Source organism: Falco punctatus (genome assembly GCF_963210335.1).
Source record: "Falco punctatus genome assembly, chromosome: Z".
NCBI classification, from domain to species: Eukaryota; Metazoa; Chordata; class Aves; order Falconiformes; family Falconidae; genus Falco; species Falco punctatus.
The window spans coordinates 30863585-30880192 of NC_137586.1; the positions used below are offsets into that span (position 1 = coordinate 30863585).

The window sequence follows — 16608 nt, forward strand, 5'->3', positions numbered from 1 at the left end:
TTCAAATAATTTAAGGGTATACTATCCTTTACCTGGAATTTTTCTTTCATTGAGCTGAGGTATAGTTTGGATAGTTAAATCACAGCAGAAGGAAATAGCTTGAGGTACATTCTGATGTGAGCCTGCAAACACAGATTGATCCTGGAGATTATGCATGTATTGTATATTATACATGCTTAATCATTTTGCACATGGAAACTCTTCTATTAAATACAACATGACTGCTTGTGACTATGTGGTCAATGCTTTTTGTAATCATTTAAGAAATAAAGTGAGTGACAAAATAGTATATTTGAAATAGAGAAGCTGTATTTATGTGTAAAAATGCCGTTGAATTGTTACATTTACTCAAAGTTTAACATGAACAGGTGGTGAAACCCATAGTAAAATAATTCAAATATTCTTTTTGTGAAGGTGTCTTTCTTTCATTGGAAAAGCAAGTTTAATTTGTGCCTTAAAAAAAATCAATTCCAATAAATTAAAGCAGCTCTTTTCTTGTTTCTCATGCATATATGCACACAAGCACATGTACACAGAGTCACCCTCTATCTTATTTTGAACTGTCAGTGGTACAAAGCTGGATTTGGCTTTTAGCTTTCCAAATGCCACATTTCAGGTATAAATGAATTTAAAAGAAAGGCTTGTAATTCCAAATCTTTATTTTTCAGTGGATCACAAATATGAAGCTGCTGACTCTGTACATTTTGTTATCTCCGAACATCTTATATCTTAGTGATTTTGTCCTTTGATTGCTATACTGTTACAAAATATGGTTTTAATACTTCTGTGAGCAATCTGTCAGTTTTTTCTGTGCTGTTGAATGTCTTCTACTGACTGAATTGCATTCTGTGAGTTGATAATTTGCTTGTATATGCTAGTTTCACAAAGATTCCTCTGGGTTTAAGCTGTGTTTGTTGGAGTTCTTTAGGCATGGCAGAGTCTAAGATCCAAGTCTTGCAGAGCTGCTTTTCATGTAATATTAGATCTTTATGCAGATAAGCACATACGCATTCAGCAGAAGCACTGCCTGGGATTAATTCTGGGGGACCATGAGGAAGCGGGTATGGTATTCAGAGGTCTGCAAAGTTCCAGCCATGTGAGATTTTGCTGCTGTAATTAACTTGTAGGTCTGAGTTTGACAGATGGACCTGGGAGTGTTCTTCAAGTTAACGTTATCTTTCACTGTGTCCCCAAGGTTCTATAGTGTCTTTTCTCCAGTTGAAGGAAAAAAAAGAGAAATATTGTCTCCCTGCTTTAGAAAATATGCCCGTACTCATTTCTGTAATAAAGACCGATTTCTTAGCACTGGTGCCCATGATTTTGGGGCTTCAGTTTTGCCTCTGTTAGGTTTGTCTTACTTCAGACTTTCAGGTACAGCATGTAAAGGTGTATAAGGCTTGGGGCATGGCAGGAAGTGAAGGTTCTTCACTTCCTGAGTGTTAAAGTGGTATTGCATTTTTATGTTAGGTGATAGTTAAATATGTACTTAATGAAAATAAATACTGTTGTAATCACTGAGGATATTGCTGAGGGAGTGAAACCAGAGACCAGTTTTACTAGATAGTAATGGGAAAACTTGCTTCTTTAACTTAGAAGTTCATATACTAACTTGCCAGAATATTAAACTGATGAGAGCTTGAGTCCACCAAGTTCAGTATTTTCAAAATAATGGGGTCTTTGAATGAACATACTGTATCGTCAACCATGATCTCATGTGCCTTGCTTCCTTTGCTTCCTATCTGACTAGATTATTTTTTTGTGTGATAGGGCAATAACAAGTCATCTGAACACTAACTGAAAATATTTCAGTTAGTCTTCTAATGAATCAGTTAGTTAAAGCTCACCTTCCAGAAAATCTCCCAATCTGGTCTGAGTTCACTGGAATAGTAACTACCTTGGTAGTTGTATTAGCCGTTTCTACTGTTATTGCTGGTCTGTCCACGTTTTTCCTTCCTTTTTCTCTATTCTAAATATTCCTTACTTCAGTTTTCAGAAGTTTGTTCAATTTATGTTTTTCTTCTCCTTTCCCCATCCCCATCCTTTCCCCATCAACCTTAGGGAGATATTTATGTGCTATAATCAAATTACCTTTAGGTTGTCTTTTTGTTAAAACCTGATTAAATAGGTTGATTCCTTTAGCTTGAATGTTGTTAACTGTTTTAATTTTTTGGCTGCCTTCTGCACTATCACCAGTTTCCCAGGAAAATGTGCAGCCTGGATGATACTGTTCTCACCCACATCAGAGACATAGAAGATTCAGTCCTTGCTAATGCACAAATCCAGTTAGTCTTGTCTCCTGTGACATAATCTGAAGACTTCATACTCTATTGCTTTTTGTCTGACCTCACCAATCCTTCTCAAGTCTTCTGCCTCTTTAGGGTACCAGTTTCTGTTTTGCTTTTATGGCTAGTACCTAGCTCTTAGATGCATCCTCTTATACTTGACTGTTTTAAAAATAATTTTCTATGAGTGGTACTCGTTATCGAGTTCTTATATTTTTCTATTGTTTCAGCATTCTTCACCAGGGTTTCTAAAGTATATCAGTAGTGACTTTGTATATTTGATTATTTGTATAAATAAAATAATTTATGAAGTTGAGCCTTTATCCTTCTAGAGCTGAGGTAGACAAAGTCTGCTGAAGAGTGATTTCTTAGCAGCTACTATGGCAGTATTATAAAACCTTTTTTTCAAAGGAATTTTTAACTTCATTTCTTTCTAAGTTGGTGGATAAGGCTGAAATGGCTGCAAGTTTTTGTTCCCTTTTGTGAAAGCTGTTAGTGCTTAAATCATGAAGTATCACTTCTTATTTTCTGGTTTTTCTAGGAGGTTTTGTGGATGTACAGCAGAAATGTAGGTCTGCAAAGCTTGTACAGTCAAGTAATGTTTATGTTGGCAAGACTCCTCTTTATGAAGTATTCTTATTCATAGAAAGAGGAGAGTGGTTCAGATAGGCATGTCTGAAATACAACAACTTGGTAATTGTTAATGAACTTTCTCTCTGGTCTGACTGTTGGTAGCGAAGCTGGTTGCATTGAATTATGACTGGATGTTACTAGTGGCAAGCAGGACTGGATCTAGGCAAATATTGGCAGTCAGAGAGACAGTATTGTTACGATCCTTTTGCACAGTTCAAACGATTGAAGGATTTCCAGTCTGTGCTGACTTGACTTTAGATCTCTTGTATATGGCATGTATTGGCTATATAAATAGTAGTCTGTCTAAATATTATTCTGTAACTGCATGCCAGTTTGAGGCATGCATGCAGAAGCTAAGCAGTTTCTTACTTTATTTAAAAATAACTTTCCGGTTTTGGAAAAATATAATAAATACAAAACTTTTTGTAGGTTCATGTTTTTATATGGAAAACTGTATGAACATAAAACTGAATATCACGTTTTCTAAACAGAAATGCAAGAATGAAGTGTCTTGAAATTAAGTTTAAATTGACTAGTCAGTGTCATTGTTGAGCTCTTGTATGCTAATCAGTATGTTAATTGTCATATAAAAAAATTACAAATGTCACACCAAAACCAAGGGAAGCATTTGTGCTCAGCCGAAGAGAGAAAGTGGTGTTAGAGGAGCTAACTGATGGTGGAAGTGAAATATGATGGAGAAATTGTTCTAGAGGTTACAGAACCATTGTGTTAGATTTGTCTTTTAAACTCAGTATCTGCGACTTATTTTCCTAAATCGTGATTTTAAACCCTTTTATTTTCTCCACTCTTTCAAATAATCTTAAATTTTAAGCTGTTTCCTATGTGTTTACAATCTGTCTATAAAACTATCAAGCACTGAAGGCCATTTGAATGCAAGTGGTAGCTCAGGAAAGCCACTAGAGCTGGTGCGAAAGAGTGATAATGAAAGCTTGATGTGGTATTTTAGAGAAAAAATAAATGACTATAAACTTTGTTTATAATTTTGGTTTTACTCAGTGTAAGTTATGAAGAAAATGTAGAAATCTGTGTTTAAAAATTAGCAGATGTAATTGAAAATAACATGAACTGATTTTTGTTGTGGTATAGGTAAATCAGATACAGACCAATGGGAACATCTGAAAATTTTTTAACAATTTTTTGATTTATTCATCAGCTGACTAGTATGAGTAAAAAATACATGCAACACTTGTCTGTATAATCCAAATTGTTACTGAATTTAAGTTAACAAAGTTAAAAAAGAAGATATTTTTCTATTACATAGATAAGTGATTTGGTAAATGTTTTAACTGTGATTTACAGTTATAAGTAAAGCATTGCTTTGGTGTTAGCCAAATAAATTTGTTCTGTGTTCTTGAAAATCTTAATAAATTAGAAAGTATGCAGAGCTGGTGACTCTAAATGAAACTGTAACATTTAAATAGCACACTGAAAAATGTTTTGGCAAAGGCAACCAAGGCGCATAGTTTTGTTTAGCACCTTGCATTTCTGTTATTACTTGTCCCCCTGGTGTATATGAACCCTAAATTTCTGTAGGATGTTTCTGACTTGATTAATCTACTTCGACAGCTTTGTTTTCTGCTTTCGCCCCTCCCGCTCTGTTAAGACCATTAAACCCTGAACTCACAACTTCTAAGGGAACTGGAATCCCAAAAGGGAACCAGTTTGATAATCGTGACTGGGTTGCTGAGTTACAGGTGGCTACAAGTTAATAAAACACTTGAATCTGTTGGCTTCAGTATGTGTTAGTTCTGTTGGTTGGTTTTTGTTGTTGTTGGTTTTTTACTGTTGATATCCTGAAACTCTGCTTTGGAACCTTTTCATTCCCACCCATCTGCTTTGCAAATAGATTGAAAGTTCCACGGTACTTTCCTTGAAGACTGTTGGTGCCACCCAGAAAGCCCTAAGACCACAGAGATTTTTAATTATACCGAAGTAAAAACACTGTTTCAAAACACTCAGCGTGACTAACCACTGACAGTGTCTGCAAACATTTTCAAGGGAACAACTGTGTTGCATAATGTGATGATTGTGGTGATGGTAGTACCTCTTCGCTTGTGTGGTTCAGAGGAGTTTCCTTGTTAGTAGCTGAATAATTTTAAGCAGACTTATACTTAACATGTGGAATTTCCAGAATACACGTGGCTTAGAGTTATTGTTGATTATAACTGCCCATTGTGGGGGCTTGGTGTGTGTGTGTGTGTTTTGTTTTTTTCTGAAGTGTTGGCTTTCCTGAAAATCTGCACACAACACACTGCTGGCTCCCCTCCCCGCCCCAAGGTGAGGAATTAATTAGTCAGAATTCTGGGCAATTCTGCTTTGCCAAGAAAGGAAACACGTGCTTTGATGAACTGTGCAGAAAACACTTTGTTGATAGGATAAATACATTGAATGTGGTGTCAGAGTTCAGTAAGTCTCCATTTTGCATGAAAGATGAGGGAAAGTAATATTTTTATGTAAAAAACCAAGCAGTTTTCTATCTGGTATGTGCAAGACTTTTTAAGTGTTAGAAAGTTTACTTGACAGGTATGTGTGAGTACTGACTAATGTTTGTATTACACTTTGAAAATTGCTTTTAATCATCAACTCCATGCATCTAATTGCTTTCATATGTATGTGTCTAATGACTTTTTATATGCTTGAACTGACAATTTCATAGGACTATTTCTCCTGCAGACTGTGCATGGCTTCCACACTTCATAATAGCTTTTTGTGATGCACAGTTTCTGGTTATTTTTTTTCTTTAGAGGGACTTTACGTAATGAAAGCATATTGTATAGGTGAGAGGGTACATAATGTCACTGAAGGAAGAAGTACAGAAAAACTTCAGCTGCTTCAGGGTGAATGAAGTAGTGCAACTTGTCTGGACGTGGAGCTCTAAAATCACAATGAGGAAAAGAAGAAACTGCTATGCACCTCATTCTTTTTTTAGGCTTAAAGTAGAAGTTTGAGGAATAAACTTCTGTGTTACAGCCTTTCATAATGTTACTTGACTGTCTGTGTAGCATTATGAGGCTCCCTTATTTAGCCTTACATACTAAATAAAACAGTTGCCAAGAGATTGTCATGTTTTTGTCTTTTCAGTAGTGCAGGAAATTTATTCACTAGCTCTTGCTTAGAGAAGCAAAATGTAGAACAATTCTGCTTTATTACGTCTCGAGTCACTCTCCTCTCCTAATTAATTATTGATTGATTGGATAGCGTGGTTAATGCAGTGCAGAAATCCAGGGGAGGCTTTTTAGTACCTGTGTGAACAGCTTTTCTGATTTCACTTGTGTGGAAAATACATTTCTCAGAAGTTTTCACTGTTGTTGACCGGTCAGGGCTTCATCAGAAGACTTTGATTCCTCATCAGTCCCACCCCCAGTCTGGGTTTTCATTGCTTCCAGAGAAAACACTTAAATACTGCAATTATCATTCACTTGAAAAGTCCCTGCAATTAATAGTGCTAGTAAGAATTACATGAAAAGAAACATTTCTGGCCTCTCTGCTTTCATCAGATCTTTGAGGACAATTTTTAAGACTCTTATAAGGGTATTTGCTCTATATGTATAATTGTTGAACTTTTTGAAGTGTAGCAATATTCTGGCACAAATGCATAATTCTTAAGGGGGAGAAAAAAAAGGGTAACTCCTTTTCTTGAAAAACCCTTTATGATTTATATGTCACGGAGCACTGGCAGTGAAAGGTAAAAGCTACCATTTGGAATTACATGTGCTAAAGTATGAGGGATGGATGAGTGCACAGTTTATGTTTCATACATAGGAAGACAGACAGCAAAGAGGATTTTTTGTTTTTTTTCCCTTAATGCCAACATTTCTGATTCGTAGGTGTAATTCCAAAGTCATGTTCCTTGCTTAGTTAAAGTTTCAAAATGGCAATGATATTATTTGCATATGAGTTTTTTGGTTTGTTTTTCTTGAGAGGGGGGTGGTGGGTTGGGGTGGGTCTGTAATGTATTTGGTGAAATATTATAACATTTGGATTTAAGAATATGACTTGGAAATTTTCTCTTGTTCAATGTGCTACATGGGTTTGTTAATACTTAGGAGAAGTGTGTCAGGGAGACTAGGTATTTAAATATTCAGCATTGTCTAGAATGGTGTTTAGCACCTGGTTAGAATCCTGAAATAGGCTGGTGAATTGTGTGCATAACACTGTAATTGATCTGAAATTATTTGGGATACAAACACAACAGCCTTAAAACTGCTAAGTCAGTTGCTACTGATTTATAGACAACTGATCTGTAATGTAAACTAGTTGATCCCACTTCACATAGCAAATGAGAACCATGTTTGGTTGCATGGGGTTGACTTCTTTTTAACTCCATAAAATGGAGTTAATTTGATATTTCTCAAAACCCTGATGGATCAAGTATGTCTTACTGCACCATAAATTTGCAATATCTAGATTTACAGCCAATCCTTCAGTTACTAATCCCTTAAGAGTTACTCCTTTGGGGGGGGTTCTCTAGGTTTTGTTTTGCTTTGGTTACTTTATATAATGCTTTCCACTTCTGTAGTCTCCTGTAAATCTATGATTCCTTTCCATAGAAAATCATGTGTCACGACCTATAGTTCTGGTATATTTTGATGAGCTTAAGTTTAAACAAGTGTCAGATGATAGGCCTATAGATTTCAGCATTTTAATCTGACATATGCACAATAAGCCTCTTGTTTTTAGCCCTCTTACTGACTCCTTACAGAGAGAACTCCCATTTTGTAATGAATTTAAGCTATTTGTTATTTAACACTGCATTACTCTTTGTTCCACAAAATTATGCTGGTTTACATGTGGAGTTGATGGGGGGTTTCTAACTGATTGTCTTACATGCACTTTAGACGTGATGAAACAAATTTGGGTCTGCACCCTTCAGAAGTTACCTAGATGTTGGTCAGAACAGAAAGAAAGAAGAAAGGGTGTGGGTGTTGTCCCCCCACCCCCCTTGGTTTCTTGTGTGTATTTCAGTGATTTAATTCTGACTCTTTTGAGCAGGGTTGTGGGTACTTTGCATTTTCCCAGAATTCTTTTGTCTCTTAAGGTCATTTTAAGTTATTTTTGTTGTCTTTGTGTTACGTTTTCAGTATTTTTTGCCTTCTTTCCCTAGTATCTTGCATTAATGTGAACATAGTTTTCTTTCATTATGGCCTGCTGTGACTTGAACGCCACCCTTTTCATCCTCCTCTCTGACCTCTAGACCTGTTACCTTTTCCTGTCTTCAAAATATGTTTGTCAGTGGTTGAACTTCGTCCTTTTGTGCTGTCAATTCTTGGGCATGTAACCTGTTTTCAAAATAGTAGTACTGGCATTGCATGGATGCGTAACACTACAGAAAATACAATGCTGTGGCATCTGTCTTATGTTAGGCTGTACTGTCAGCTGGGAGCCCAAAAGCCAAGGTAAAAATCTGGTGTTGCTGAAGAGTGGATGCTCAACCGATGTCCATAGTTTGTGATTAAGTGGGATTGCTTGTCAATTCTCATTACAACAATCCTGAATTGGGGGGGGGAGGGGGGGGGGGGGGGGGGGGAGCGGAATATTTCCCAGTTTTGTTTAAGAATATATGTTTGGGTTTGTTCTCAACTGAGCTATGAAAATGTAAATGGCGGGTCGTTGTCCTAGTCATCATGACAACTTCCTTTGTATTGCTTTACTACTTAATTTTTCATCTAAAATCTTAAAATCAATGCCCAGATCTGTTTTGTGAAAAAGTAAGGAAAAAGGTTATATAGCTGTTACTAAACTGAGATGCTAAGAATCCATTGTATTAAATGCCATACAGAGAAAATATTGTAATCTAACAGTGAAGTACAGGGTAACAGGTGAACACAGTCTGCAGTCAGAGAACGTAAAGGAAGAATGAGAAAATAAAGCAGCAAAACCAGTCTGCAGGTTATGGGATGGTGATTTGCAATGCTGTTGATAGTGATAGAGTAGTGCAATGCATAGTTCGAGAACGTATGCCAATCTACTACTTGATCATCTACCATGATATTTTTTTAAAATAAGGTGGACTCTTTGTGAAAACCATTTCCTATAAACATTTATTTCTCTGTTCTTTGTTTAGGTATCATGCCAGTGTATCATAACATGTTTGCACTTATGAGTGAAACTGAGAGAATGTGGTATCCTCCAAATCACATCTTCCATATAGATGAAGCAACCAGACTCATCCTAATTTACCGGATAAGGTAATCTAAATCAAATATTAAGTACTTTTCATGGTAAAACAATACTATGTGAGGAAACACAACCAACAAGATACTTAGTTGAACTATAGTTTCTCTAAGAAGTTATGGACAGATGGTGATATTGGGTAAGAGATAGATAGAAGTATCAAAATTATTGGAGTAGGTTTGAATGGCATTTTATCAATTGTCTATATACTATGTTTTCAATGTCAGACTGAAGAAACAAAAATGAAAAATACAGCGGAAGTAAAAATAACATTTTTCTTAGTAATGATACCTCTTATCTCCTCTGTGCTTGCCTATTTGAAGTTCGTGGTAGTTCTGAAGTGCAGAGTAATTATCCTGTGTAGCCAGGCAGATGACTGCAATAGAATCATTTTTCTCTAACCTGATTTTTGAATATGGACATCTAAAGCTACAGTCACAGTTTTGTTCGTTTACCTTGCGTAGTGTGGCCTGAATGTTTCTTTAGGAACTCTCTCAAAGGAAACTGGAAGACAGTAACACAAAATTCTCTATATTCTGATTGAGGAGGATAAGTTTGCAGAGCTCCTCATCCCTACCGGTATAGCTTATCACCCTTCTTAATTGCTGTAGTACTTTTAAACACCAAGAACTGGATCCAAAGCCTTTGATTGGCTAACTGGGGCTTTATATTGATCCTCCAAACCAGCCAGCATGAATTAGATATCTGTCTATGAAAGTGATAATGTCTGGTGCTGGTAAGCGAAAGAATCTGTTCATTGATGTTTGCTTAAATATTTCCTAACAGGTTTTATTTTCCCCACTGGTATTGCAATGGCAGCAGCAGAGCATATCGGTATGGTGTCCTTCGAGGTGCAGAAAGCCCTGTTCTTGATGATTTTGTCATGTCTTACCTGTTTGCACAGGTATGATTTGCTTGTTTATTTTTTCATGCAGATTGGTAAAGCTTGTTAGTATTTATTCCCTTCCATGTCTTCTGATAGTAGCTGTGTATGCTCTTTGACAGCTTGAAGCCCACTCAAGATGAAAAATAAATTCCATGTCATATTGTGTATTTGGAGAGATGAAGCTTTAATAGCACTTGGCGGGGGGGGAGTGTGTTGCTCCTTTCTTGTGCCACTACATTGTGGAAGTCTTTTCAGCGTGACTTGCATTTGGAACTGGCACAGGGTAGAACATCCTCTCCATATTGACCTTTTTGAGATTTAAAACGAAAATACTTTGAAAACTGTTTCTAAACGTGATGGTAGCTGATACCTATTATGAATATGTGCAGCTTTTTGTGGATGAAGGGGTTCATTCAGAAGAATGCTGTCATTACAAAAAAAAACCCCAACAAAACAACCAACCACAAAACAACCAAACCCAAACAAAACAAAAAGCCAAACCAAACAAAAAATGCCACACCACAAAAAAAAACTTTGAGCAGCAATGCTGCAGTTTTAATTTGCTTTCTTGCCTTCTTGTTTCACAGTGGCGAGATGATTTTTTGGATGGATGGATACAGATGCCTGTTACTCATGAAACACAGGAAGAATGCCTTGGAATGGCTGTTCTGGATATGATGAGAGTGGCCAAAGAAAAGGACCAAACCCCACTGGCTATTTACAATTCAGTCAGGTGACTCCGTAATTCATAATTATGACACCTATCTGATATCTAAACCAGTATTTTTGCATGTTAGCATCTAGGAGGAGATGTACAGCTGTTGACAATTGATTTATTCTGGTGCAACGATTCCATAAATTTACCTATAGTGTAAACTATAAATTAGTAGGAAAATTGTGTCATGGTTGCCATTCATGTTTTTGGCTACCAGGATTTGATTCTCTTAATGAGAGGTAAGGCAGCAGCTACTCAAGTGGGAAAGGTTGTAAGCAATTGTTTGAGCTGGGAGACAGCTCTGGAAGTTATCAGATCCCACCCGTGTTCAAATCGGGACCTACTTCAAAGTCAGATGAAGTTACTCAAGGCTCGTCCAGTGAAGTTCTGAAGATGTCCAGAAATGGCGATTCCACCGCATCTCTGGGCAGCTTTATCCTGTGTGTGATCATGCTTGCTGAGGAAGATTTTCTCTCTATCGAATAATCTCTCAGCTATGATATTGATTCTCCTCTTGTTGCCTCTTGTCCTTTCACTGTGCATATGTGAGAAGAGTCTAAGTCTTCTCCGTAACCACCTGTTAGTTCAAGACAATTAGTAGAACACCATACTTGAGCCTTCTTTTCTCTGGGCTGAACGAATCAAGCTCCCTTATGCCTCTTCTGTCATGTCGCGTGGCTCTTAACCATCTTGGACCAATGTCTGCTAAACTTGCTTGAGTTTATCAGTTCACTTTGGTTAATCAACCTAATTGGTTTCCTCTCCAGCTGAGTTAATTCTGTCCCTGATTAGTACTTAATGCTTGATGTTTGTCTTTTAATGAAACCTAGCAGAAGTGAAAAACAGAATGAGACAACAACTTGGCCAGCTCATTGCAGGTGACAAAGTACTCTTTTGCCCTCTTCATGTAGAATACAGACTGTGATATAGGAACTTCAGTGAGAACCTACCACAAGTTCCACCTGCTGTATTTTCAGCCAGGAAATTTGTCCTCTATCCGTGTAGTTGTCTCTATCCATGTGGCATCCTCTTTCCAGCTTCTACATCAAAGCAAGCAACTGTGTAACTTCTGCTGCTTTACCTCAGTACTTCAGCAAAGACTAGAACAGACATGTCTGGATTTATGGAAAATGCATTATGTAATATATATTGAAACTTGAGTGAGGGGAAAAAATGGAAAATGGAAGAAGACAGGGCTGTATTTTAAAGAACATACAACAGATTGAATAAAGGATACTTGTTATCCTACAGTTCAAAGAATAAGGTTACATTTAGAGGAAAAGATGTTTTCATATTGACTTGTTTAGAGCAGAACTAATTATCTTTGCTGGATTTAATTTTTTTGCTGATTATGTATTCACAGCTACAAAATGTTTTTGCCTAAATGTGTGCGAGCAAAAATCCAAGACTATCACATTTTGACGCGAAAAAGAATAAGGTACAGGTTCCGCAAATTTATACAGCAGTTTGGCCAATGCAAAGCTACTGCCAGAAACTTGAAACTTAAGTATCTTATAAATCTGGAAACCCTTCAGTCTGCCTTCTATTCAGAGGTTTTTGAAGTAAAAGAACCTGGTGGAGATCCTTCTGGAGAGGAACGTTTTGCAACCATTGTAATAACTGGAAATGGTGGTATTCAGTGCTCAAGAGGAAAACTTAAAGACTGTGAGACACTAGCAGAGCAGGTAATTTCTTTTATTATTTTAATAATGGTGCAGTTTATCATGTAGCAGAGTGATTAGCTTATATTGGAAATTCTGATTTACCCCTGGTAAATTTGGTAGGTAAATTTTACTTCACAGTGATGATCCAATTTGTGTTTGACTGAGGCTGACAGTAATGTACTGACTTAAACAGGGTAGGATTTCGAAATTATTTTTTATTGAAGTATTAGAGGAAAGTCAGTACTTGAACTTGTAATACGTCTGTGCTTGACAAATGAAACAGTGTTGCAACTTTGTTACTGTAAAAAAATGATTGTGAAAAAGTAATGACCATGTCTCCAGGTGTAGGTAAAATGCACAAATTCCTCAAATTCTCTTTGAAAGCAAGGTTTTAAAGACTCCAAAGCCCAGGTAAATTTCCCTATACCTATTTTCTGCTGCAGTTAGACTCCTACCAGTATCTGAGCTAGCAAATTTAAAGTGACATTTCTGTGACTGCAGAGTCCATGTACTCTTTGTTCAGGAATTAAATGCTAAAATTATTTGAGTAAGTGCCAGTAACGGTGTGCTGATGCATTTTTATTCATCAGTATTACTTCTTTTGTGTGTGATTTACCACCATAACTATTCATGTTGAATTCACCAGAATCTGATATATGTTGAGAGTGGGAGTTTTCCAAAGGTAAAATTAAAGGCAAAATGGAGCATGTCAGTTTTCCAAAATACTTGTGTCCATTATTTTGGTAGTTTTGATTCATAATATATAGCAGTCAAGACCAAACTACAACAGGTTGTGTTTTTACAGTGTGCTGTAACAATTTGTAAAAATACTATTTTTTTTAATACTTAAAAATCCAATTACATACCCAGATGCTTTGAGTGTTCTGTTCTTAGAATATTTGTAGATAGACATTAGGTCCACTTACCTCATTCATAGTTGTTATTTATCAGCCCTCTACCTTTCCTAATTTGCATGTAAATGCCAGTTATTCTGGTGGAGCTAACATAAATGTCACATTTTGCAATTTCTAGTTTTATTTGTACAAAATTGATGCATGCAATGCTTTTTGGGCCTGGCAACCAAGCCTGTAGTAAGAGTAGTGTTTAAAATGATCATATTTCCTATAGAGAATGCCAAATTATTTTTTTCATAATTAACAGTGTTATCATCCCACTTACAGAGACGCAGTGTAGGCTGCATTTATTTTCATTGGTGCAGAAACTGTTTATAAAATCAGTTATGAAAATTTAGTAAATTAATAAGGCTGCTTGAAATATGGTCATAACTCTTATTTCAACAAACTGTAGTGATGTATCTTCATTAAGATACTGAATTGAAACAAAATTTTCATTTTTTTTGAAGGCAGGAATGACATATGTATGGTAGACTGTGAAGAAATTTGTTCGCCAGTTCACATCTCCAGCAACTAGATGGCCAAATACAGCTTCAGGGTCTTCAGTGCATTTGAGCTGATTTATTCTAACTGATACCTACTGAGTCTTACGACCTTGATTATTACACCTGTTTGTTTTAGGATAGGATATGCTTGCAGCCATATAAATGGGTATTCTGACTTGAATAAAATCTAGTTGCTTTGGAACAGTAATTTTAGATAGCTAAATCTGCCTTCATTTAAGGATGTTAAGTTCTATTGAAAACAAAACAGTGTACGATTTATAAGATATTGTAATTTGGCTTGTGAAAGACTGAAGGAAGTGCTACAGATCATCACAGTATCAAAGACTACCTGAACTTCTTATGAAAAGTAAAATGTGTCATGGATTTCCCATGTAATTAGGATTGATGCTTCAAGCTGCCTAGTCAGTGATAACCATGGCTGGTGGGACAGCCTTCTCTTAGACCCTTTCTTCATTCGTACTACATCCATCTCTTTGGTAGCAGATTCGGCAGCTTGTATCACTCTGATGAAGCTGTGACATTTTGGATTGTTAACAAACTTTCTAAGCCTCTTTAATCAGGATGTTAATAACAAGTTCTCAATTCAAAAAAAAACCCACCATACAACAAAAAAACCTCCCCAAAGATTAATCATCATGTTCCAATGTTAATCTTCACAGAATACTACAGAACAATGAAGTATCTACAATAAAAAAAAACCCTAACCCATAAATGAGTATTTCCATTCATGGTTCCTGATCTTTGTGCATTTTTTAATTGATGCTTCTAGTGATGGTCCCATAAACACAAGACTTTGTAATAGTGTATTTAAGGTTTTATAATCCTCTTTGTTGCTAGTTTACAAATTGAGATTTGTAGGAATTCTGATGCTGCAGATATGTTGGGGGTCTTTAGTTGCTATTTATGTTATTACTGACATGTAACCAATATTTATTGCAGGATTTACAAACATACTGTGATTTTCCTGATATCATTGATGTCAGCATTAAACAAGCAAGCCAAGAAGGCTCCAGTGAGAGCAGAATTGTCACCATTCACAAACAAGATAGCAAGAATCTGGTCTGTTTACTTTGCTTGCAGTTTTTTCAAATACATTGTTGTTTTGAGCATACTGTGTGGTTGCTGTGGTATTTATACTGTCATATAAGCAATTAGCATGTTAATTAACCATGAAGTAAAACTACATGCATTTCAGCAGTATAAACAGTGTATTGGAACACCAAGGGTCTTTTGCATTCAAAGCTCTGTGCATGAACTGAAATAAAAATCGATTTTATAGCTGAGGGTAATTTCTGATACACAGATTGGTTCTTCTCTTTCTTGGAGTCTTAAATCTGAGTCTGTGGTTTGATCTATTGAACATACTGTTTCCTTACTGTCATGGTAAGCTGTCTGCCAGTGACCAACACATTGAGAAAGGCTTCAAAATACGCTGAAAGTATGATGATACACAGAAAATGAGTATTGGCGAATTTAATGCCATTCTGATAATGTCATTGGCAAATTAATGTTGTTGCTTTTACAAAGTATTTTATACATGAATGTAAAAAGTAAAGTTGTTTCAGTTTGAACTCCAGCGTTACACTCGAGTCAGACTTTCCAACAGGTATAATTCACATAGTCATGTGGTGGATTGACTTTGGCTGGGCACCAGGTGCTTGACAAGCTGCTCTATCACTCCCCTCCTCAACTGGGCAGGGGGAGAAAACATGACAAAAGGCTTGTGGGTTGAGATAAGAACAGGGAGAGATCACTCGCCAGTTACCATCACAGGCAAACCAGACTTGACTTGGGGAAATTAGTTTAATTTATTGACGTTCAAATCAGAGTAGGATAATGAGAATTAAACCCATATGCTAAAAAACCTTCCCCCCACCCTTCACTTCTTCCTGGCCTCAACTTCACTCCCTAGTTCCTCTGCCTCCCCCACCAGCAGTGCAGGGAGATGGGGAATGAAGATTGCAGTCATTTCATCTCCTGTTGTCTCTATGCTACTTCTTCCTCAACCCTTCCCCTGCTCCAGCATGGGGCCCTTCCCATGGGAGACACCCCTCCATGAACTTCTCCAATGTGGGTCCTTCCCATGGGCTGCAGTTCTTCATGAACTGCTCCAGCATGGGTTCCCTATGGGTCCACAGGTCTGTGGGCAAACCTGCTCCAGCATGGGCTCTCCACAAGGTCACAGCCTCCTTCAGGCATCCACCTGGTCCAGCGTGGGGTCCTCCCTGGGCTACAGGTGGAGACCTCCATGGGCTGCAGGGCACAGCCTGCCTCACCATGGTCTTCACCACAGGCTGCAGGGGAATCTCTGCTCGGGTGCCTGGAGCACCTCCTCCCCCTCCTTCTTCACTGACCTTGGGGTCTGCAGAGCTGTTGCTCTCATACAGCCTCACTTCTCTGTTCTGGCTGCTGTTGCGCAGCAGGTTTTTTTCCCCCTTCTTAAATACATTATCCCGGAGGCACCACCACTGTCACTGATGGACTTGGCCTTGGCCAGCGGTGGGTCCATCTTGGAGCTGGCTGGTGTTGGCTTTATCGGACATAGGGGACGCTCCTAACAGCTTCTCACAGAAGCCACCCATGTTAGCCCCCCAGCTACCAAAACGTTGCCACTCAAACGCAGTACAAGTTGTTGCTTCCTTTATCTCCATGACTGATCTGTGAGCCTCCAGGGCTCCCCAGCTCAGGCATTTGTGTGATAGGAGAGCTTCCTTCTTGTGTGTGTTTGAAAAAACTGTGTAGAGTTTAACTACTACTTTCCTGCAAAAATATTTTTTAAAATTCAAAAAATATTTCAATAAGTGTTACGTATT

The 16608-nt window shown here is 37.4% G+C and overlaps 1 protein-coding gene across 12 annotated transcripts in view; it reads left to right on the top strand.

Moving 5' to 3' along the window:
- The window catches only part of JAK2 (Janus kinase 2), a 91806-nt gene that overhangs the window by 40786 nt on the left and 34412 nt on the right, over positions 1-16608 (top strand). For all 12 annotated transcript variants that reach the window (XR_013924892.1, XM_080372269.1, XM_080372277.1 and 9 more), the window contains 5 exons: positions 9001-9124; positions 9897-10014; positions 10584-10729; positions 12075-12396; positions 14735-14854. Coding sequence is in view for 11 of the 12 variants with exons in the window: in XM_080372269.1 (XP_080228395.1) it covers positions 9001-9124; positions 9897-10014; positions 10584-10729; positions 12075-12396; positions 14735-14854 (830 nt within the window). In the remaining variant the exon portion in view is untranslated. The remainder of the gene's footprint in view (positions 1-9000; positions 9125-9896; positions 10015-10583; positions 10730-12074; positions 12397-14734; positions 14855-16608) is intronic.